The 25,001-nt window shown below is 39.6% G+C and overlaps 1 protein-coding gene across 1 annotated transcript in view; it reads left to right on the forward strand.

The window, feature by feature from the left end:
• The window catches only part of SYCP2 (synaptonemal complex protein 2), a 56,262-nt gene that overhangs the window by 15,383 nt on the left and 15,878 nt on the right, over positions 1–25,001 (forward strand). The window contains exons 13-31 of the mRNA XM_024195905.2: positions 751–811; positions 1,910–2,058; positions 4,891–4,965; positions 6,205–6,360; positions 8,009–8,108; positions 9,414–9,589; positions 11,118–11,213; positions 11,331–11,406; positions 11,523–11,580; positions 11,840–11,976; positions 12,094–12,518; positions 13,176–13,300; positions 14,895–14,931; positions 20,341–20,414; positions 20,518–20,575; positions 21,401–21,456; positions 22,093–22,141; positions 22,498–22,672; positions 23,951–24,018. Of these exons, the coding sequence (XP_024051673.1) occupies positions 751–811; positions 1,910–2,058; positions 4,891–4,965; positions 6,205–6,360; positions 8,009–8,108; positions 9,414–9,589; positions 11,118–11,213; positions 11,331–11,406; positions 11,523–11,580; positions 11,840–11,976; positions 12,094–12,518; positions 13,176–13,300; positions 14,895–14,931; positions 20,341–20,414; positions 20,518–20,575; positions 21,401–21,456; positions 22,093–22,141; positions 22,498–22,672; positions 23,951–24,018 (2,151 nt within the window). The remainder of the gene's footprint in view (positions 1–750; positions 812–1,909; positions 2,059–4,890; positions 4,966–6,204; positions 6,361–8,008; positions 8,109–9,413; positions 9,590–11,117; positions 11,214–11,330; positions 11,407–11,522; positions 11,581–11,839; positions 11,977–12,093; positions 12,519–13,175; positions 13,301–14,894; positions 14,932–20,340; positions 20,415–20,517; positions 20,576–21,400; positions 21,457–22,092; positions 22,142–22,497; positions 22,673–23,950; positions 24,019–25,001) is intronic.

The raw sequence follows: 25,001 nt of genomic DNA on the forward strand, positions 1-25,001 counted from the left end.
AAGTGGAAATACATAGATGGTATCTCGCTTATTCTTAAAACATAAATATTAACAGAAAATGAATGGCAAGTACCAATTTACGGCATTATTCAACAAGGTTTTTACATACTTGGAAATTGTGGCCCACATTTTGTAATATGTTTATACACACAATGTCCTGTGCAGTTCTATGCCTAAGTTGTTTGAAAATCTGTTCTTGTGGGTCCTCATTCAGATAGGCAGTGGCATTACTGATCGTTCAGCCATAACACATCAGTTCAACTTCAGTTGGGATTCTTTCACTTGCAAAATCCCTTAGATTTTTGTACACATCAGATGTGTACAACTTCAGAATAGTAAAAATTAAAGGCTGTTAAAACTAAGAATTTCCCTTCTGAATCTAATTTGCAGCTGTTCATTGCTGAATGAGTCTGCATCAAATGTTCTGGTTTCATCTTTGGAAATGTCACTCACACTGTTGCCAGATATAAGTTCTTGTACTGGTGAGTCTGAGCATTCAGATGTGAGAAATATCTTTCTTTTTATAGAATTTTAGTTTCTGCATTTCAGCTCCTTCGTTCAGAATACATTCTTTCCATCCATTCCAGTTTGTTCTGAATTGATGGATTTGAAATCTCAATAAAAAAACTGTCACAAATGTCTTGATGTTCCAGGATGTTAGTTAAAGAATAATTGTAATAATGCACATTTACATTTAATTTATCATTTAATATGAGTTTTATTTTCAAAACATCTTGTTTTTTGTTTGAGGATCATCAATGGGAAACAGTCAGCATACCTGAAGAAGAGGTAGAAATGTATAGTCTTGAAGGTATTGACACACATGAATGTATTCTTTTACTCCTGAATTATTCTGTCTGCCTAACTGTAAATTAATTTTGTATTCTGAATTACTCTGGATCAAATCCTAAAGTCCTTACTCAGTTCTTAAATGAGCAAAATTCTCATTGCTTTCAAGAACTTCAAACCCATGCATCTATATGGGTACTGATTTGTCGTTAGTTGCGCAGTTGCTCTGCAAAATTCATGCTTAATTTGCTTGTGCAGTTACCACAGCTGCATACATATTTTGGGTGACTGTCCACAAGTGGCTAATTATGATTTCTTTGCATAATTAATTATAATTATAAATGTTATAAAATTACTTATAAACATATATTAAGGAAAAGCCCACAGCATGAAAGAGTGATGCATTATAAATTATAAAACTCTTTGAATCCTGATTTATGAAATTATTGCAAAATTTTGGAAAATATAATGGTATTGCAAGGATTTTATTGGGAGAATAAAATTAACTTGTTCTGCTATTATAATTATTGTGAAAGTGAATACAAATATTAATTGGGCTTGATTTCTTGAGTGCCTTGTAGTCACTTAAACCTTTACAAAACGGGTGCAAAATGTTATCTGTTAGTCTTTAAGGTGCCACCAGACTCCTTGTTGTTTTTGTAGATACAGACTAACATGGCTACCCCCTGATACTTGTTATCAGATTGGAATTCTCTACTCATGTATAACATTGTCAGTATTTTACACCCATTTGTCATTTTACACAGGTGTTACCAACTACACGAACTTCAAGGCAGTGAATAATCTGGCCCTTTTTCCAGAACATTATAAAAAATGTAAAGAATTAAACTGTATTTTCTACAGTACTTATTAATTAGTCTGAAAACAGAGTAAATACATTTTTGAAGGTTAAAGTACTTTATTTGTTAGAAAAATAACTATTTTTCATACAGTTGAACGTTGAATTGTTTCATTTAAATATCATCCGGTTTAGCTTTGATTAGAGAGCAGCAGGTAGGCAAATTGAGAACTCTACATTACAACTGAGTTTCATGTTCTTTCAATGCTAAACAAGAAGTGTTTGAAGCTTAATGAATGCTTCATCTTCATCTTTATGCAGAAAAAGAGTCAAAGAAGTTACTAACAATAATTCTAAAAAATCCAGTAACTGTGGGTAATCAAGAAGGGGAGGAAATGTTCCTATATTTTGATCCTGTCTTGGAAATCATGGAAGTGGCCAGAAAGGTTTATGGTGCAAATAAATGTAAGGTAAGACTGAAATTTTCTTCCTCTTTCAGCATTTTCTGTCCAGCTGGAAAAAAAAGATTCCACTGTGGATCTGTTATTTTAAAATGGCTTCTTTATTGATACTTATTATGTATTGAGATGCTTGCTAACATTTTCACAATAGATGCTCCAGCATTTCCATTGTAAGCTTTTCTGTTAAGGGTTAACATCTTTTAAAATATACTGCAATTGAATTTAATGGGCTATCATGGGAGTTTAATTGGAGATGCTAGAGGTTGAGACGAAGATTTATAGTATTGTGTGTCTGAAAAAATGTATGTGCAATTATTGGATGCATGCAAAGGCAGCGAATGCATTCACATGGACACTTAACTGTGTATTTACCACTGTTATGAGCACAACCCTAGTAATTGTGCATGCAAACTAGCAACTAGGTAGTGTCTTTTTGAACAGGGACCTTTTTCCATTCTATTAATCTGGGCCTGAATTAATGTTAAACCAAATAATTAGTTTAATTCAGAATGTAACAGGGCCTCCTTCTGACTCTTGTCTATAAATCACATAGAGACCCTTGTGCTGGTTCAACACCCTGTGCAGTTTATTTATAATTGAATCCCACCATACCTAGTGCCTTTACAAGCAGGGGGAGAGCAATCTCTCTCTTCCCTTCACTACTTGCTTTCTCCCCTTTTCACTTCCTTTCTGTGTCTATTTGTGGGCTCTGGCTAATGGCTTAATTAGGCTTTCTGCCCTGCCCCATCCACAAATTAGGCACAGGTCTGCCTTGTCAGCTCCAATCTGCTTTGCCTGATTGGAGCTGCTGTGAACGGAGTGCTGACTCTGGGTTTCATACCTAGCACTCTGTCACACAGAAGCAATACAAACCTCTGTATACAGTATGCCTCAGCTCAGTCTGATCTGGAGGTGCAAGTCTAGCTCACTCTCCATGCCATTCAGTCTATGCCATCTTTACTAAATCATGATGATTATCTTTTTATTATGTGGACACCTGTCTACTAGGAATTACACTACGATCTTCAATTTATTTCACGTAGGCTATAAAACAACAAAGAGATGCTAGCTACTTTTAATCACTACTGCCCTAGATCTGATATCCTATGTTATGATATTTTCTCTTAGCCAGCCAGTCCTTTCCCCACTTCTAGGCATTTACAGCTTGGCCATAAGAGTTTGCTGTAGACTAAAACCAAATTCACAAGCACTCCATCTGGAAGCAAATTTTTAAAGTAGGTCTCTTCTAAAAGTCTCCCCAACTGCCAAAACTTCTGGCTAAAAAAAATGAATGAGGAACTGAGCTTCTTATTAATGAACAAAATGCTCATTATCTCCATTGATCAGGATTAAAAAAACACAATCGACCACTTTTTGCACCAGTGAGAGCTGGAGCTTTATTTTTCAGTATTGATTTTTTAAACTCATGCACACAGGGCAACAGTGGAAAGGAATATTTCCAGAAATACCTCATTTATGAGGCAGTAGCAAAGCTGTTAATGTTTACAGCATCCCAATCACAGGCGCCGACTTTTCAAACTGCCAGGGGGTGCTCGACCCCTGGCTCTGCCCCAGGCCCCGTCCCCACTCCACCCCTTCCTCCAAGGCCCTGCCCCACCTCTTCCTGCCCTCGCTCCACCCCCACCACGCCTCTTCCCACCCAGTTACGCCCCCTCCCCTGAGCACGCCCCATCCCCGCTCCTCCCCCCTCCCTCCCAGCCTCCCTGCACACCGCGAAACAGCTGATTGCAACAGGCGGGAGGCACTGGAAGGAAGGGGAGGTGCTGATCCACGAGGCCCGCCGGCGGCTGGGAGGCGCTGGGGGGAGTTGATCGGGGGGCTGCCACCTACCATTTTTTCCCTGTTGGCACCTATGATCCCAGTTACATGTTAACCTTGCCTAATCGGCTTCATAGGCTATACAGATTATTTAAATACAAACAACAATTTGGAATCCCTGTGGTGAATTTTTTTTGTCCATTTTTGTTTTATTCTTTCTTAGATAAGAAAAGGCCTTTCTAAAGATTCCAGAGATTCCTTCTGAACTTCATTCTCATTCTTTTCATTGTCATGTATTTCAGTGTACCACATTTCTTACAAGTGAATGTGGACCAACATGCTTGCGATACAAATCCTGGACCATATTGTCCCATCCTTCTCTGCAGATGGAGGGAATGAAAGCAGTCAAATTCTGGTGGGGGGAGACTCAGTAGGAAACAGTGCTGCTTTGGTGGCTTTCTCTCAACCTTGCAAAAGTCCCTCTGTAGGATTTGGGATCCTTGAGTTGGGGAAGAGAAAGAATGGTACAACAGATGTTGTCTACATCACCTCTCCCATAAAGTAGCGGGCTTTCTGTGAACATAATAGTGCATTCTTTAGCAGGACATTAATTAACCTCACCCGCCTCCATGATGCGGAACCTCCCATAAGGGGAATTCTAGTACCAGTGGCTTCCAGAGGAATCACTGACAGCACAACCACACCAGGAGAATTTGCTGCCAAGAAGCCAGAAGTTTCTGTGACTCAAAGCCATTGTGGGACTCCACATAGATGGTCATGTGCCTCTGGATATCCTAAGATTTGCTGGCTTGAAGAACTTAACTCCCTATTACTTGTGTGGATTAGCAAACTGCTCTTCCCTAAGCTCCATCTGATGGAAGAATTCATAATAAACTCATCTGGTGCAAAGTTGAAGTCTTTTCCCGTATGTGGGAGTAACCTCAGTTGAGGATTATATAACCCTATGAACTTAATGTTTTATTTGTGATTCATGTAAAAAGATGAGAAAGATTAGAAGGTAGAGCAAGTGTATATTTTACATTAATTATTTGTGTTTTGTAGGGATTTACCAAGAAGCAAGCCACATCAGTTGCCAAAACATCAGTTCATATAATTTTTGATGAAAGTGGATCACAGGTATGTTACACAGGTCTGGTTGGGAAATTATTTTAATCATGAGGATTTTCAGACCCAAATCATGTGTCTTTTCAGGGGCCTTACACAGTTGAGAGAAGCTGCCATAAATGGTGCATTTTGTTAGATGGATTTCTCTGTTGGTTATAGCGATCACGATTCAACCTAAAGACATTTAACATGGTATTTCTCTTATGTTGATGTTCTCCAATAGCCAGCAATTCTCTTGATTATTAGCCAGTTTGGTTGTTATAAATCACCGTAAGAACAGAGGGGCTTTTAAGGCAGATAGTAAATGGTTGGAAAATAGATAAACAACTAACATAACAAACTTTTTTTATTTTGTTTTCTTAAAAAGTAATCTTGTATTTATTTTTTCAAAATGCTGCAGCAACATGCAAATCATAAAGCTGTTTAGACAAAATCTATGCAAAGAAAACACACTGAGTGGCTATGATAACAATGAGTACGATTCAGTAAGCTATCCATATTCAGGATAGCACTTAGATGTTTTCCTGAATAGGAATGGACATAAGCACACGTTTAAGTGTTTTCCAGAATTGGAGCCACTAGTCTTCCACACTCCTTAAATTTCCCACCAGTGGCAGCAATGGTGTGAGTTATGCTATAGACAGGGCTCCAAGAAGCTGCTGGCATTTTAACAACTAGGTTGTCTAACACTTTTATAGCTGGCCTATGCAAATATGGTGAGTACCACTGACATACACTAGTGCATTGTTTGCAACGTTAGCAACACTGGAAAATTGTAGGAGGAAAATGTAGTATAGACAAGACCAAAATATACAGATGTAGTAAGGATGGGGGGAACTGTAGAGGAAGTCATTAAAACATTCTGAGTCAGGAACTTTGAAAGCAAACCAATCGGAGTAGAGTTTTTAGTGTCTCAATTCATTCTGTATTTTTCCCTTTACTTTTTTGTGCCACATTCCACATAAACCCCTACTCACCTTGCATGTAGGAATACAGTCATGAGAGAAGCTGCAGTGGTGGACCAGAGTCACATACAAAAGATTGTAAAGAGTGATTAACCCCACGGTATTAATTAGGGCCTGTTCTTGCAAACTCTTCCACTTGTCTAGTCATACTGCATGTGAAAAGTTTAACTGATGTTAACAGGGCTACTCTTTAAGTAAGGTTTTGTGGAATTGTGTGCTTTTTTATTTATTTTAAAATAATATTAAACATTACATGTGATGTCATTTTTCCCAAAATACTGAGTAGGTTCTTGTACCAGAAAGTCAATTGTCACCTTGCTTGAAAGAAAAATCAGGAATGGAAGGGAAATCCAGTAAGTCTGTAAAACAACAACTTCCTGTACAACAAAGGAATCAGAATAAAAAAACTAACCAAGAGAACTGCAAAAATATTCAATCTAAGGTAAGTATGTTTATCAAAACAGAAAGAGTTTAGCATAAATAAAAATTAAATTAAATTCTTAGTTATAGAGCCATGACTAATATATTGTAGTTACACTGCAGTTCATAGACTTCAAGGTTAGAAGCAACTGTAATGATAATCTAGTCTGATCTCCTGCACCTTGAAAGTCACAGAATCTCACCCATCCACTCCTGTAATAGACTCATAACCCCTGGGTGAGTTACTGAAAACCTCAAATCATGATTTAAAGGATTCAAGTTAAAGAGAATCCACCATTTACTCTATTTTAAACCAGCAAGTGACTCATGCCCATGCTATAGAGGAAGGCAAAATAAAACCCCAAGGTTTTTGTCAATCTGACCTGGAGGAAAATTCCTTCCCAACCCTAAATATGGTGATCAGTTAGACCCTGAGCATATTGGCAAGACCCACCAGCTGGACACCTGGGAAGGAATTCAGTGTAGTAACTCAGAGCCCTCCCCATCTAGTGTCCAATCTCCAGCCATTAGGGATATTTGCTACTAGCAGTTGCAAAATGGCTATGTGCCACTGTAGGCAACCTTATCATTCCATCCCCTCCATAAATTTATCAAGCTGAGTCTCGAAACCAGTTAGGTTTTTTGCCCTCACTGCTCCCCTTGGAAGGCTGTTCCAGAACTTCACTCCTCTGATAGTTAGAAACCTTCATCTAATTTCAAGCCTCAACTTGTTGATGCCAGTTTATGTTCATATGTTCTCATGCCAACATTGGTACTTAACTTAATACTAATTATCACTAAGCTATATAATTGAAGGTGAACCATCTTTCTGAATTTTTAGCTTTTTGATTTAAAAATTAATACAATAGAAAATGTTATTTTTAAATAGGTCCCTTGCAACTCTGAGAAGAATCTTTAGAATTTTTTCTTAATTTTTTTAACATATTTGCGTATCCCGTGGTAGATGGAAGTTTAAGTATATTTTAACCCCTTGCTGGCCTGTTAATAACCTTCAATATTAACATTTCTCACTAGAGTCAGGTTTCTCTCTCTCACACATACACTTGTGCATGCATACACCCACACACAGAGTGCAGCTCTAGGTGAGCATGTGAGAAGCCTGTAAAGAGGATCTGCATCCCTTGTGTATGCAAAGCACAACTCTGTGTGGATCTTCCTGTGCATAGGGGATACTGTAAGCTAGGCCATGGGAGGAACAGAATCAGTGAATCTGTGAGTACATCGGTCCACTAGTCATTATTCCACACAGTGGTTCTGCAGCCTTAAAGTTACAGATATAGCAACTGAGTGGCTCTACTGCTGCATCATAGCCTACTTGATGGATTCTGACACCAGTGGAACTCCTTGTAATCATCCAGTTACTTGTGCTATGTGTTGAGAAAAGGATTTGTCCCTTGCTGAATTACTTCATAAAATCCCAACTCCTGATCTCAGTTACAAATTACATGCTAATTAAAACTCATTATTTTATGTCACATTATTCTCTAGTATTTGAGAAGTAAAACTTTAAACATTGCCATCAGCACAGGGTGCAAAAATTGAGGTACCGATAGTTAAAATATTGACTGACTTCAAGAAATATAAAAAACCCCACGGTGTTCTAAGCTGTGGTATTAAAATGAATTGGGGTTTTTTTTATGCATTTCAAGATGACTACACCTACTAAAAGGAAAGTGTCTGAAGCATCAGTGATTGTCCCAGGTACTGGTAGACTGCCTCTGAGGAGCCCATTGGTATTTGTCAATTCGTGTAAGTTGATATTTATTTTTAATGTTAAAAATATGTTTAAAATAATTTTTGTACTTTACTTGTAATTTAAAGTAATTTATTTACCCGAGGCATTATGTAGTGGTAGTTAACACTTCTTATAGAAAAACTTGCATTATGTTACCACAATCAGGCATGAACTATGATATGTTCGTGGAGATGGAAACAAGGCTAAAATGTTATTCATGGGATCTCCCCAGCAAATGCTTAATCCTTAAGTTTCTATGCCATACTACTCAAAGACCTGAAGAGATTCTGAAGTGAAAATTGTAAGGAACTCTTCCACCTTCATTGGCATATTAAGTATCATTTTCAGGAAACTCAAATATAAATAAGTGGTATTTCATAAAGATATTGGGCAGCATTCTCAGGAATCACAATGTGTACAATATCTACAGCAATCACAGTGAATCACATTTGTACACCCATCAACCAAACTTTACTCTTGTCTTCTTGACAAGGCACATCACCAGCTTTGTGAGAGTCATTCAGCAGCACCTTTTCCCTAGCATTTTGTGTGTCTCTTCAAGAACAATCTGACTATCTTGCTGACTGATGAGGTGCGGGAGCACTGCAGTTCTGGGCAGAAGAAACCAGGTCTAAAACTGCTTATATTCTCTTCAGAAGAGAATCACTGATTGAGGAGGAAGTGGGGGAGAACCTTTCCCTTGTCACTCCTGGCTCACCTCCAGGATCTACCATCTTCCCACTGGCAAACCCACTAGCAGTCTCCCATCCCTTGCTCCTTTCCCTTTACACAGAAGCTGCGTAGGAGAAAGGTCAGTAAGAGCTCAAATGCGACAGGAGAGGAACTGGTGATTGAGGAACATTCATTGACTTAGCTTTCTCACAGAATCCCCTCAAATGCACAGTATCCTCATACTATGTATAACATACAAAGCTAAGTTAAAAGAATAATGAAGTTGCAAAGCCAAGCTTTCAAAAGTTAGGAAATGCCAGAATTAAATGCCTATGGTTGACTCATCTGTGCATAAGCATTATGATACAGACTTTAATTACATGATCACATACTCTTTTTCACAGGACTCATGCCTCTTTCAATACACAAAATCCCTATCTTCTTATCCAGTAGTGTAGCTTCCTTAATTTCACTGGCAGTATTTTTGATTTTCACTTGTGTGATATCAGAATTAGGCTAAAATTGTTTAAAACTTTATTAAATGAATATAGTGATGAGAAACAGCCTTTAAATGTTGCGATGCCACTGGGATTGCAATAATTTTAATGGACAAAAGTAAAATTAACAAGTCTCTGGTTTGTTTTCAGCAACTCCCCGAAAGGCCCGCTTTAAACTGCCTTTGCAAATGATGAGCTCTTCTGAAAAAAATAACATTACCAGAATAACTGAGAGTGGAATAAATAATTTAGATCTAGAGCATACTGGACCACATATATCTTCTATAGCTGACTCTCTTAAAAGGCGTAATGTTGCTGCAGAAAAAGTAAGGTTTTTTTAGAAAAGAATAATCCATTTTCATCTTTTCTTTTCTTCATAATACTTATTAGTCTCATCAGGTTTTTTGCTGATACAAAAGTGGTCTTGTAGATCTCCATTATTTTTTTCCGCTAAATCCTTTTTTCCTCTAAATCCTGCCTTGTTTCAGATTCAAGCTTTCAGCTGGCTAAAACTGAGCAGTACTCCTACTGGCAAACAAGGATACCTATACAATTATGTTTGCAGTTTTATCTGTATTGGTCCCAGGATATTAGAGAAACAAGATGCGTGAGGTAATACCTCACCCACCTTGCATCTGTAAAATTATTCTAAGATCTGCATTTTATCCCTTAAGGCTGACCATACCTACTCTCACCCTCTGGCAAACTTGCTTTTTCCTGTCCCATCCTCATACACGATCTGTCAATTTTTTTATCCATTGGAGTCTCCAGTTCACTCAGCGTAATAGTCCCCATATGCTATAGTGTTCAAGGGTTAATGAGCTTTTTGGACTAATAGGATAGTTTTACATTACTGACATTTAATATAGAAAACATTTACATGCATTAATTTTTAAATTGCAAAACAGACTTTCTTTGAAGTGATCACATTTTTACTGCAAAGTTTCAAGGACAATGCGAATCTAAAGAAATGGAGAAGATAAAGATGTGGCCTATTTATATCCAGCCTCTACCTCTGCAATGCTATCAAAACACAACAACCAAAGATTTTTAGTGCCAAATTTTTAGACAGTTTAATTGTCCGATTGTGTTTCTACTTTGTGAACACAATTACTACAGATGTTTGGGCAATTCAGGTAGTTGCACGATCAAATGGATTAGTCTTGTTTCTATACACAATCCCTGAGTTTGCATGAGCATATTTTGTGCATTAATTTAGTTGTGCACCTAATTCTCTGGAAAACCATCCCTTGAACTGTTCAACTTTATTAAAACTCCACTGTCATTATGAAATATTTTAAGGAACAAACAATAGCATCATCTACATCTGTGAAATGCCATTGTCTTCATATGGTATCACTGACATTTCTGCAAACTGATGGCCTGACCCAAAGCCCATTGAAGTCAATGGAGGCACTCCTGTTTACTTCATTGTGCTTTGGATCAGACCCTCAAACTAAAGGTTAATGGGGTTGCACAGATGTAACTGAGTATTTAACCTGAAGACACTGGTTTTGCACTGGTGTAGCTGCGGGTATAATTTGCCCTAAAGAATCTCTCTTACTGGTGTGAGATGAAAATATCTCAGTTTGACTGTCAGAACCATGTTGAGTTTGTGGGGCTTGGAGGTGAAAAAATATCTTTTTACTTCAATTTGAGCAACTGTCATATAGAAATTCCTGAGACACAATGAATATGTAAAAACGATATTTTGGGATTCCAAAACAATTTTTCAGGGTAGAACCACACTGTCTGAAAAACATTTTGTAAGAGTCAGAAAAATAGTTTTCCAAAACTTATTCTTTAATAGTAAAATTACTTCCTTACTTAACATTACTGACTTCTGCTTTTTAGGGTAGCGATGGCTCTGTACTAGACAATGTATTTTGTGAGACTCAGCAGAATACCAGCAAAACAAGAATCAGAAATGAGGCAAAACTATCTGAAAAGGTTTTGGGAGTCATTATTTTCTAACATTAAAAAAAACTTCTATTCTAAATAAAATGTATTTTTGTATGTAACAATGTATATCTCCACGCCAATATATTCTTTGTAATTTTTCAACAGCATATGTCAGCTGAAAAAGTTTTGGAAATGATACAAAATGAGGCAGACAGTGAGACCAGCCAAAAACAAACACTACGTAAGTATTTCTGCAAATTTTGACAATACTATTTTTAAATCACTCTGTTTTCATATTTTTACAAAAGAAACTGAGAAAATTAATTTTTAATATCAAATTTAATATGTTTCATTTAGATGAACTATTAGATATTGTTCCTGATTCTCAGCCAGTAGGCAGAAATGACAAACCTTTGTAAGTATTAAAAAAAAATCCTAAATAACTATTTGTTTTATTTAAAAAAAAAAAAAACTTTTGAAAGCTATATGTGCAAGTATTGCCAGAGTGTTTCTGAGATTTTGATAATGATCTCCAGAGATCTCTTCCAGCTCTACATTTTTATGATATTAACATTAATTAATCAGCAGTGTTTTTATTTGTAAACCTGTTACATTTAGCAATAATGACCAAATTTCTGCAATTTAGTGTAAATAAAATAGGATTATTTTTGTAGATTGCCTGGTCTTTTGGAAAGTTCTGCTGATGAAAATAAAATCTGGAAAAAACAGGCATGCTCTGTACCTGAGAAGCTTATAACAAAGTGTGACAAGCAGAAGAGAAGTACATCATCAGGACATACATTCCAACAAGGTTAAGCTTATGCCCTGTTAGTAATAAGTATTTATGAATGGCAAATTAAGTTTTTTATATTCAAACTTTTTTTACAAGTTTTTATCTTAAAAAGATTTTATTTTTTGTTTGCATTAGTTCCTGGTCTCAGTGAAAGAGCTGCCAAACAAAAAGCTTTCTATTCAATCTTTGAAAGTACTTCTCCAAAACAACAAGCTCAGAGTAGAAAAATATCAAAGAAGCAACAAAATGAAACCGAAAAACCAGAAGAAAACTGCATAAGACACAGAGGACAAACGTTAAACAGTTCTAACCATTTAGAACAGAAAATACTAAGTACAGAGGCAAAAGAAGTTCCCACCACACCCGAAACATCTTTTAATTCAGTTTATCCAACTAAAATGACTGAAAAATCTCGGGGATATTCAACGAAATTAGTGTTGGCCAGAAATTCTAAGGAAGAAGTTGATGTTTCTTTTAGAAAAGGGACTACAAATCATAAAACATCTGAGACGGTGATAGACTCTCATCTTGGTTCCTCCGACTTGGCAATAAAGGGAATGGTATAGTTTCAGTGTTCTCTCTACCATATTTTCAATATTTTAATATAGCCTCAATAGCATATTTTTAATTCTACTTGTTTCTAAATTTGTTCATCATTTGGTTTACACTAATGCAGATGAATAAGGGTTCTACCATATTTTCAAATGTAACTCATTTGTATATGTTTTGTGCTGAAAATTTAAAATATTAATTTATTTTTATTTCAGCGGGTTCCTTTTGTTTAAAAATATGAACCAGTCCTTTGTTCTGGTGGCACTTGTGACTGTTACAATTTAAATCAAGATCCCTGATGAAACATCCCAGTGCAAGCCCAACCCTATTTAAATATTGGGTCAGGGACAGGATTTTAAACTTTGTCCATTAAATGTAGCTGGATTACATTTAGTTTACATGTCCAGATTGTTGCCACTTGCATCGAAAGCTGTGGTCATTTTGTGGGGAAATTTGTGTGAAGGCTTCCTTACATTGTTCAAGTAGAGGGGTGTGATTTTCTTCCTGTGGAAAAGCTGCCCTCAAGCCTGATGAATCCTGAGGGATCCATGGGTGTCGAGTGCCAACTACATGGAGTCTTTGTACCCAAACTTCAGCTCTGCCCTTTTATTGTAAAAAGTTTACTGTCAAAATTAACAGGTTATTTACAAAGTCTGTTGTTACAGAAAGCAAAATCTAAAGAAATGGCTGAACCAATAGAATCAATAATAAGTAAAATCAGTGACAGATATAAACAAAAGGATGATATTGAACATGCAAGAAAAGCAAGAGAATTTTTAGCTAATAACAGGTATGGTATAAATTGTTTTCTTATAATACTTTGAACAGCTTGATTGTGACTTACTTCCTTGTGCACTTGCAAAGAAGAAAGAGCACATAAAGCCCCTATGCAGCCTAGTTGGGTTTATCCAGATCATAAATCTGTGTGAGAAGGTGGAGGACAAGCTCAGCTAGGCTGCTACTCCCAGTTTGAGTAAGGATTTTGAAGTGAGTCTCCCAGCACAGGTTGATAGACTTGGGCTCGCTTTAGGGCTCTAAAAATAGCTGTATAGACCGAGTCTGAGCTCCAGCCTAAGCTACAACTTTAAAGTGCTGCCTGTACTTCTATTTTTAGAGCACTAGCAGAGGAACTCTGATGCTCAGAGTTCCTTTAAAGACTACAATAATTTGGTTGTAGGTAAACTTAATCACATAAAGGTGTGATCTTTAGAGATGCTTAATCCCTGCATCTTCGATTGACTTAGTCGCAGCAATTGTTGCTCAGCACCTTTGAGAATCAGGTCATAAATCACAATTTAAATAATTTTTATATTTATCTAATTGTGAACAAATGCATCAATATATGTTGTAAAATTGGTTATGAAAATTATTTCGAAAAATGAAAACAGTAAAACAAAATAACTTGAGGTTATGCTCATATCATAACTCATGATATTTGGCAGTTATGGGTTTGTAACATAGTTCATTCTAAGTACTATTTGTTTGCAGGCAGTTCCTGCCCTGCTCTCCCTGGAATTGGTTCTCTTCTGCTATGCAGAAATGGAGAATGCTAGCGGCTCCAACAAAAGTGGAAGGAATTTTGGGGGTTGGAATGTATAGTCACTGGTTCTGTGACTACGCAGATTTTCAGCACTAGCTATCCCAGTATGTTAGGGGTGCAGATGTTGCTGCCTGGGGATGAAGAATTCTGGGACACATTTTTCACCAGTGTAAATGGGTGGAGCTCCCCACTACAGTATCAGTTTACACTTGCAGAGAACTGGGCCCTTTGTTTCTAGTTCAGCAAACCTACACAAAGAGCAGTGACTTGGGGTAAAATTTTTAAGAGCCTAATACACTGAAATCAATGGGAGTCTGGCACCTAGCTGTGTCTGAAAATCCCTCTAGGCCCCTATGTATATCTAGGTACTGAAATACCTTTAAAAATCTCACACTTAGGCTCCATGAAAATTTCACTCTTAGGCTCCTAAACCACTTAGTTTAAAAATTTCATCCAAAGCATTGAAAGTCAATGGGACTTTAACCCTTATGGTCTAATTCACCTTTGAAAATGAGACTTAGGCTTAAGTCACTTAGGCTCTTTTCATAATTTTACCTTTTGAGCTTTGTGCAGTAATGAGAATTTGGGCCTATTGGGAAAAAAATTGAAGTTGCCTGGATTTGGCTTATAATTGTGCAGTTTATTTGTAGACTACGTTCTAAGTTACTAGAATTTTAAGACATATTTTTACTATGTAAAGTCACATGTTATCTTAGAATCTGTTATTGAAGAACTCTGATACACTATACAAGCAAATATTTTCTTATCTCGTTATGGTTTTCATTTATATTAGTGAAGTACGTTTTTGGTATGCATTTGATGGTATTTGATAAATTTTTTTTAGGTCATGTTTAAATAAGTCTGGTTTCAAAGTCAATAAGGTATGTTTACTGTTTTTTTTTTTTTACATAGAAATTTCATCTGAAAGTTGATATAATCTACTAGACTCTATGACAAAATCTTGTTCATCATAGCACTTTTCATACTTGAAATATCCCAATGTACTTTAGAAAGCAATGAGGTATAAAATGATATAAAAATATGGCAGTTGGTAGATGCTCCGCAATAGTTCACTAGCATTCCTGAATATGAAATCTCTCTTCTTTAAAAAGGACTGTTTGCCAAGTCACAGGGTTTATTCCCAGTCATTTTTAAAAATGATAATGGACTATTTAATTTGCATCTCCATCTGTATATCCAAGAGTGACGGGCATATGGGACCATAATTTTAACATCGCATCCAAAACTGGTACATTGCAGCACCTACCCACCTTATTTCTTCACAGAAGTGTCAGTTCATGTGTTGGTGTGTTTTTATAGCTATTCAATAACGCTTAATATGATTCCTTAATAGTACCACCTATAACAGAGGTGGGCAAACTACGGCCCACGGGCCACATCCGGCCTGCGGGGCCATCCTGGCCAGCCCCTGAGCTCCTGGCTGGCCCCGGCCCCTTCCCTGCTGTCTCCCCTTCCCCTCAGCCTCAGCTCGCTGTGCTGGCAGCGTGGCTGGCTCCGGCCGGGCGGCGCGGCTCAGGGGCAGATTTGCCAATGAACACAGGGTGCCCTAGCACGGGCCCCCCATCAACAGGGGGACCCAGGGCCGGGCACTCAGGCAGCTCAGCACCGGCGCACCCCCTGCAGGGGGGAGGGGCTGCACTGCGGGGACAGGGGACCAGGCGGGTGATGCGGGTGGTGGGAACGCGGGCAGAGGACTCAGGAGGAGCACCGGGTGGCTGCGCAGCCGGCCGGAGAGAAGCAGGGCTTTGAAGGGGAAACAGCTGCTTCTCTCCAGCTGCGTGGCTGCCCCTGCTCCTCCTGAGTCCTCCGCTCATGTTCGCAGGGCCACAGGGGCTGGGAGGGGGAGGTGAATGAGGAGGGTCCCAGGGGGGCAGTTGGGGCAGGGGGTCCCAGGAGGGGGTGGTCAGGAGACAGGGAGCAGAGGGGGTTGGATAGCGAGTAGGGTTCCGGGGGGCAGTTAGGGGCGGGGATCCCTGGAGGGGGTGGTCAGGTGACAAGGAGCTGGGGGGGGTTGATGGGTCAGGGGTTCTGAGAGGGGCAATCAGGGTGGGGGGCAGGCTGTTTGTGGGGGCACAGCCTTCCCTACTCTGCCCTCCCATACCGTTTCACAATCCCGATGTGGCCCTCGGGGCAAAAAGTTTGCCCACACCTGACCTATAATAATAGTGACTGATGCTTATATAACACCTATCAGCTAGAATTCTCAAAATTCATGACAAATTTTACAAACTAATTTCGTGGCAAACTGAGGTGTGAATCTATCCCACGGTAGTCAGCTGCACACTAATTGTCTGTGTCCCTGCAGATGTGCACTAAAAGTTCTTCAAGTGCCTGTTCATGTCGATTCCAGTCAGGTGTGTGCGCGCATACACGCGCACGGTAGCCAGAAGATTTTTCCCATAGCCCCATCCTTCAGGTCGGTCCGGGCACCCCCTGGAGTTGCACCTTCAATTTAGAGCCCTGCTGACCCTCCACCCCCTCAGTGCCTTCTTACCGCCAGTGATGGTAGACTGGAACTTCCAGTAGCCCTTGCTTTAGCAAGCGCGTTCAACTCCAGTTGTTTGTATATAGTTAGTTTATCTTAGTAGTTATTGATTAGAGTTGTTGGGGGTCTCTACCCCCCTTCCGACTCCCCAGAACCGTGATATGCCACGGTTCCCGGGGTTTAAAAAACTGGTCAGCACGAAGCACATGCTAAAGAGCGATCCACACTCCTCGTGTTTATGGTGCCTAGGAGAGGGATCACCAAAAGGATCGCTGTAAGATCTGCCGTGAGTTCCGTCCTAGAATTCTTAAAGAAAGGGAACAGCGACTTAAAGTGATCCTCATGGAGGCAGCTCTAAGCCCCCATTCGGATCCGGGCTCAGGGGGCTCGGCTCCTAACTCTTCCTTGTCAACGACGAGTGCCCCAGCGCCGTCATCAAGTTTGGTGCAGAAAAAGGACTCGTCCCGGGATGCTCGGCACCAACACGGCACCTCCCGAGGTCCAGTGGAGAGCAGGCACTGGTCTCACTCGCTGACACCTCAGAAGAAGAAAAAGTTGGTCACCTCCAGCTAAATCTAAGGAAGGGAAATCCCAGGCGGGCCACAGCTCAAGATCCCTGTCGAGGCAGTTGAGTCCGGGGCCCCCACGTTCACCGGTCCCTATGGGCCAGCAGATGCCACTTCCTTCAATGCCGGAAGTTTTCGAAGCTGCTCAGGATCTGCTGCACCTTACGGCGCCGTTCTTGCCCCCTAGGAGGGAGGAACGTCCGGCGCTGGCAATCCTACCCTGCCCCCAAGTGCAGTCAAGAAGGAAGCCGGCAATGATGTCCAGTTATTCCCCCTCTCCACGACCTTCGGCACCAGTCCATTCGGACAGAGAGCCTAGTCGCTCCCCAAGCTCTTGATGCTCAAGGCACCAAAACTCGGCTCCTCCATGGTCTTCAATCTCGGAGACCTCAGAGTCAGAGTCTGACTCCTACCGCTTTCGGAGGAGTAGGAGCTGACGATCGAGGTCAAGGCGAGATAGACCAGAGCCCCAGGTGTGGCCACTGCAGTGGCAGAAGCCACCACAGTGGCCATTCTGGACCCCATGGGCCTTTCACCAAAGCCAGGGAGGGATCCAAGGGCACTGCTCCGCAGCGTCTTCGGTGGCCTCAGCCACATTCATCCTGATGCCAACTGCACAGCTCGCCTCGGCGCCTATCCAGACGCTAATGCCATTGGCTGCAGCACCATCGCCGGCACTGGTGACTCTTTCGACCTCGGCGCCGACAGCATTTTCGGCACTGATGATGACCTCGGCACCGACAGCGGCACAGACAACGGCCCGGCCACCTTTGTCGGCTCAGGCAGCTGGTTCAGCACTGGCTCCACCGGCGGTACCATCAGTGTCTCCAGTGCCCGTTCCAACACCGAGTTCGGCATTGACAGCCCTGACACCAACGGGTGCTCCATCAGCACCAACGTTCTCCCGAGACCCCCCAAGAGTCGCGGGACCCTTTGGGAGCTGATGGCAGGGAGCATCCGCTGCTTATAGGGGCTTCCTCCTCCTCGTCTGCAGACGAGGCATTGGCAGGCATAGCCATAGCCCCAGCACTTGAGGACAAAAGGGTGCTACATCAGTTGCTGCGAAGGGCTGCTTAAAATTTGGGCATTAAGGCTGAGGAGGTGGTCGAGGAGGCTGATCCCATGGTGGATATCCTTGCCCCCTCAGGTCCTTCTCGTATTGCCCTACCACTTATTAAGACTATTGTGGATATCACCAAGACCTTGTGGCAGACCCCAGCTTCCTTGCCACCCACTGCCAAGCGCAACGAGAGACGTTTTTTCGTGCCCTCCAAGGGGTACAAACCTTTTTCCTCCTCCCACCTCCCGACTCTCTTGTTGTGGACGCTGCTAATCAGCGTGAGTGGCAGGGTTTCTAGGAGCCCTCCCTTAAAAACAGGGAGGCTAAGCAACTCGACCTTGTCAGGAGAAAGGTCTACTCTACAGGGGGTCTTCAGGTCTATATTTTGAACCAGCAGGCCATCATCAGCAGGTATTCTTATAACACCTGCTAACCTTATGGTCAGCTGGTTCTTAAAAGGGCTCGACAGGCTATACCCTAACGTCCGTCAGCGTGTCCCTGCCTGGGACCTCAACCTGGTCCTTTCTAGGCTCATGGGACCTCCCTTTCAACCATCAACAACATGCTTCCTGCTCTACCTCTCTTACAAGGTAGCGTTCCTGGTAACAATAACTTTGGCCAAGAGAGTGTCTGAGCTCAGGGCCCTAACATCAGAGCCTCCCTACACCGTGTTCTATAAGGACAAGCTTCAGCTCAGGCCCCACCCGGCTTTCCTCCCGAAGGTTATGTCGCATTTCACATAAACCAGGACATCTTTCTCCCAACATTCTACCCTAAGCCTCATTCCAGTGGCAGGGAGCAGAGGCTCTACTCTCTGGAGGTCCACAGGGCACTAGCTTTTTACATTGAGAGAACGAAACCATTGAGAAAATCGGTCCAGTTATTCGTGTCAGTGGCGGACAGAATGAAAGGTCAGCCTGTGTCGTCACAACGCATCTCGTCATGGATTGCATCCTGTATTCATGAGTGCTACAAGCTGGCAGGTGTTCCTGCCCCTCCAATCACTATGCACTCCACCAGGGCGCAGGCTTCATCAACAGCGTTCCTCACTCAGGTTCCCACTCAGGAAATCTGCAGGGCGGCGACGTGGTCCTCCATACATACTTTCGCCACACACTACGCGATTACCCAGCAGGCCAGAGATGATGCGGCCTTCGGACAAGCAGTGCTTCAATCAGTGGAAGACTCCGACCTCACCACCTAAACTTGGGGTTGTGATTCACCTGATTGGAATTGACTTGAACAAGCACTTGAAGAAGAAAAACGGTTACTCACCTTCTCATAACTGTTGTTCTTCCAATACCCATCCTCCTTCCCCTCTGTTGGAGTAGCCGACAAGAAGGAACTGAGGGGGTGGCGGGTCGACAGGGCTCTATATTGAGCGCCATGAAGGCGCGACTCCAGACCAGACCAACCCAACGGATGTGGCTATGGGAAAATCTTCCGGCTCCCTGGCACATGCGTGGGCACACACCTGATTGGAATGGACATGAACAACACATCTCAAAGAACAACAGTTATGAGAAGGTGAGTAACCATTTTTTTTCCTTAGTGTGCTTTGATCTACCTTGTTTTGAAAAGGGGGTGATCAAAGCTCACTAAGGAATGATTAGCGTGCATCAGTAGGGTCTTCATGGACAGTTAGTATGCAGCAGGCTAGTGCGGGGTAGATTCACACCCTTCTCGATGTGAACTAAATGTTCATGTAGACAAGCCCTTACCATATAGCATATAAGGGGATCATTTAATTTATGACTGAAGTTCATTCTTCCATGATATGCATAGCAACACTATACAGCAATTTAAAAGATACATTTAAGAATACTTTATCCAGATCAAAATATATGAGAATAATTAGGAAAACACATTACTCAAATGGAATTTGTGCTTGGTACAGAAACCAACACTGTTATTTTTGGAATAAGTACCATGAGATTTTTAAGGGCCACAGATGATGATTTTACATCTCAAAATATTTCACCTCCAGCAGCCTTGACGCCTAATACCATATTTGAATATTGTAAGTTAAGCGAGATTTAGAGTCAAAAGCAACTAATTTATCACCCATGTTTCTATTAAAGAACTTGCTGATGTATTGATGACTATAGATGAACATGTTTTGAATATTAGACCTGTGTAACTCTTCTTGTATGTATAGGAAAAAGTTCAGAATAGAAGCTGTAGAAATGTAAAAACTAGAGCTGTGCTTAATATGACTACAGGACATATGGTGTAAGTATCTAGTAATTTTGTTTGAAAATGTTTTAATATCCAATTATATTAAGAATATTCCTTGATTCACTAACTAAAGCTTTATTTGTATCTGTTTTGACAGGGATGATGTTTACAATTTTAACTTAAGTGGATTTGATGAACCTACGATAAAGCTTGGAGTAAGATGCCAGTAGTCTACATTAATGCAAACTAGGAACCTTTTAGTTCGTGCCCGCAGCATTCACACACGGGAGTTACAGCGCAGCACTGTGGCGTGCACTGCTGTTCACATCCTTGTAGTCCCAATTGTAGGGCAATGTAGACCAGTCCTGAGAAAGACTCACCCCAGAATACCTAATAACACAGTGGTTAGGGCACTCACATAGAAAGTGGAAGACATGGGTTCAAGTCTTTGCTCCACATTAGGCAAATGTAGGAAGTTGAACCTAGGTCTCCCACATCACGGGTGAATGCTTTTTAAACAATGGGCTGAAAGTTATAAGGGGGAGCACCACCTCCTCCTCTGTATATATTTTATGGGTTTAGACATGCTCTAAGCCTTTTGAAAGGGAGAAGAGTGGAAATTCATGGAAACTAGCTCTCGGTGCCATGAAATCTGGCAGATCCATCCTCTAGCTTTTCCACTCTGCTACCAGCTCTGTCTTTACCAGAAACTATGATGTAGTTGCATACTTTTCTAAGTACAAATTGGAGAATATGGGCCAATTTATAACTCTTAAGAAAAAGTTTAAAATATGCATATAAAAATAGTAACATTATTTATGTGAAATCTGGGAAGTTTGCATTAAAATATTCAAAGAGAAGATGTGAAATATTCTTTAATGTGTAAATTGACCATTGTAAATTATTGCAAACAAGAAATTTTGTATTTGGAGTAAAAAAGGCTTAGGTGTTACGCTTTGCATGAATAACTAATGTATTTTATATATATCATGGAAGATACATTTGCAATTATTTCTCATTTATTTGTACTTACATTTTAGGTCCAAGAATTACATGTTACTAACCTGAAAGCTAGTACAGATCTGACAGAAAAAAAGTAAGAATGTTACATTGTATTATAATAATCTAAAAAAAATATTTGTTCCTTAAGGATGGTATTAATGAATAGTTTTGTTTGCATTCTCCAACATCCCCCTATGCCAATCAAGATAGCAGGTGCAAGTCCTTCTAATAGATATAAACCGGAAAAAAACACTCTTGTCTCACTTTCCCTGTAAAGTGGGCTGGCATAACTTCATCATTTATTTTCCTTTCTTCGGCAAGTAAAGGCAGCTACAATGGCTTCCTCAGCTGCATTTTGTTTTTGGTTGTTTTTTTTAACTGTTTTCCTTTGGCAAATTTCTCCCTAATCCTTTCATTTTCATCAGATTAGTTTAATGTGTGGTATTTACTAATGAAGAGAGCTTCCTCATGGAGCACTCTGGGGAGGCAACCTAATGGTTGCAGATGTCTAGTTGTTGTTGTGTGTCCCTGTTTGCCTGAAACTAAGAGGCTGCCATGTTAGATTTGAAAGTGAACTGTGGTCTCCAAACTTGCCAAAAAGAGATCAAGTGCATGTGCCTCATAATTCCCCTCCCACACACATACATACCAATAGCAGAAAGATGACAATAACCCCAGCAGATGTCTTCAGCTATGGATGTATTTATTAATGTAAATATCTTTGTTTAAGGAATCCTGATGAAAGCAAAAGTACCATCCAGAAAAAAGTAGATAATAAAGTAAGTTTCTTAAACTCAGGGAAACTGATATTAAAAAGACCAGATTTTCAGTGTGAAAAATAACAATTCTTTTTCCTTAAAATGATACAAAGAATTATAAAATCTGTAAGCCATCTTTCCACTCACATGGTCCTTTACTTGAATAGAGGTGGAACTGCCCCTTGACATAATTTAAAGCAGCCCGAAGTTATTGAATTTAATACTGTGAAAACTCTTGTAAAGATAGGCCTTTAGATTTGACTTTTGTAGCTCAAATGCTTCTTATCTCTAGAAATACCACATACTTTTAGGTAAAAATTGTATTATAAATCTAAACAGAAATAAATGACCTTTAACCATTTTTGTTTGTTTTATAGAATAGAACTAATAAAAATAAGAAGCATCTCTTTAGTGACACTGACACAGAATACAGAGGTGATGACAGCAAGACAGATATCAGTTGGCTGCGAGAGTCTAACAGAAAACCTAAACCCCAACTAATAGACTACAGCAGAACTAAAAATCTGAAGAAATCTAAAAGTATAGAAGCAAGTAAGAAACTAATTGTTGAACGTTTAGGGACTGCGTTTCACTTACCTGTAAATAGTTTTTAAATTATTTAATTATATTTGCTATGCATAATATATGTTGTGTGCAGTGTGTCTCAGTTTATGGTAACTGCACCTGTGGTCCCGTGAGGGCAACCAGTCTAGGTTCCCAGCTCCTCAGCCGCCACCTCTCTTGGGCAGAGACCGACAGTTTCTCCTTCCTGACCAAGGGATCTTTAAAGACTGCACAGTTCCCAGCCTACACTGTGATATTCCAGCAGTCCAGCCTACCTGAAAGGCCAGCGTCTGCACTATGCTTTCTCTCTATAGTCTCTGCCCAGTGTTTTGCCTGTAGTTATAAGTTACCACACAGCTCTTTATAAGCAAGCACATTCATTCTTCAGGTGAAAGCATTACAGAGAAAACATATTTAAAAACAATAAAAGAAATACATGCATGCTAAAAAACTTACTAGAGATTACCCAACTCCAACCTTGGACTCTGGTAGGTGCCAGTCCTTAAAATCCACAATTGTGTTTTCCTGTGATTATAAGTACATAATTTGTCTCTGATTCAGAACCAGAACAATCATGAATAGTTCCGTCATTCCTTTCTACAGCTTTGGCTTTTGACCTTGGCCTCAAGTAACGTGATCAGCAGATGATGGCTCACTCCTCAGGGTGTAGCTTCAAAAGGCTTTTTTTTTTTTTTTTGCATAACTGGAGGTGGATAGTTTGCATTCACCTCCCCTTAAATTCCTCCAGAAAAACCACTTAACATTTTTTGTTCCAGAAGTCCATTCTTGTCTGGCACCTTGTTTAAGATAATCCTTTGAACCTCCGAGTCTCACATCTGTTATCTCTTCCAACTTGAGAGGTTACATATAGTCCTAGCCCACAATAATGCATGAAATACAATAGACTTCACACATATTTAAACTTAATTAAATATCTCCTGAAGATATGGCAGGAAATTGCCATATCTATCACACAGTTTACAGTATGTTTTTGTTCTGCTACCTTCCATAAGCTATGGACTTTGAAATGTACTTATCCTCAGTATTTGTGAAGGTGAATTTTGTAAAAAAGTGTTTATTTAGGACAAAAAGAATTCTTTTTAGCAAAACTGTACTACTTTCCAAATAGTAATCTGAAGGCAGTTTAATGCATTGATAAAGATCTGTGGGTATATACATGATACCTTGTTCTGACAATTAAAATTGTAGATGGTCAACATTTTTTGGATATTAGGCTAGTTTTCTAAATGCTATTGATTTTAACAGCAGATACGTTCTGTGACCCTGCATGTCTGATGGATATATCTGAAGGGAAAAAAACAAAAAATAAAAAGGTAAAGTAAAATTGCAACTTAATTTTAATAGATATTTTTAATCTATTTTAATTGACCATAGGATTTTTTAAAAATATTTGTATTAATGCACTCTTAACTTTCAACAAAATCCTTTCAAATTCACAGCCAATTAAAATGGTTCTGACTGCTTTAATAATACAGCAGAGCCAGTTACAATTCCTATTCCCTAATACTACTAGCTGAGAGTTGGAATGATTATAGCATTTTGATGCTTGCATTTTGTTTTCTAAGATGTTGTATAATTTTTTGGTAATAACTAGTTACTGATTATGTATTTAATTATTCACTTTTTCAGTGATTGGATTAGTTAAAATAGCTTTTTGCCTCTGAATTATTCACTGCATTATAATACCTCTGAATTGTTTGTAAGATTATTTAGAAAAATGATAAACCTAACTAAGTATAAAAGCTATAAAATGAAAAAGTCATACTTGAAGTTACATTTATAAATAGTTTATAAATCATTAATAAATTATTACAAGATGTTATAAATATGTTACAGACATGAGTATAGATGGTTATAACCATATTAGTGGACAACATTATAGATGTTTGTAAGCCATAGTTCAAAGCAATCTATTGACCTGATAGACTTTATAACAATTGATTAAACCGGTTATTAAAACCTCTATTAATTATTAATGCTTTATGAACTATTTATAAGCGCACACTTTATATTAAGTGTGACAAATAGAAAATAATGTGATAGCTCAGTGTGTGCATTTTAATACAAAATTAAATGGAGATTTTGTATTTTATGGCTATTTTATCTCAGTCATAAGCTTCAGTCCTTTTGATATAGATCAGGACAGGAGTATCAGGCCTATAGAAACTATATTCTATGTCATAACTAAGAAGGAGGATGGAGAAACATTCACTCTACCCCCATCCTGAAGTCTTCTGTTTCTCTTGGGTCTTCTTTTTACTTGCGTATAACACTTAGCAGTAGATCATTACCCTTC

This window comes from Terrapene carolina, unplaced genomic scaffold (assembly GCF_002925995.2).
Source record: "Terrapene carolina triunguis isolate 2854851 unplaced genomic scaffold, T_m_triunguis-2.0 Scaffold130, whole genome shotgun sequence".
NCBI lineage: Eukaryota > Metazoa > Chordata > Testudines > Emydidae > Terrapene > Terrapene triunguis.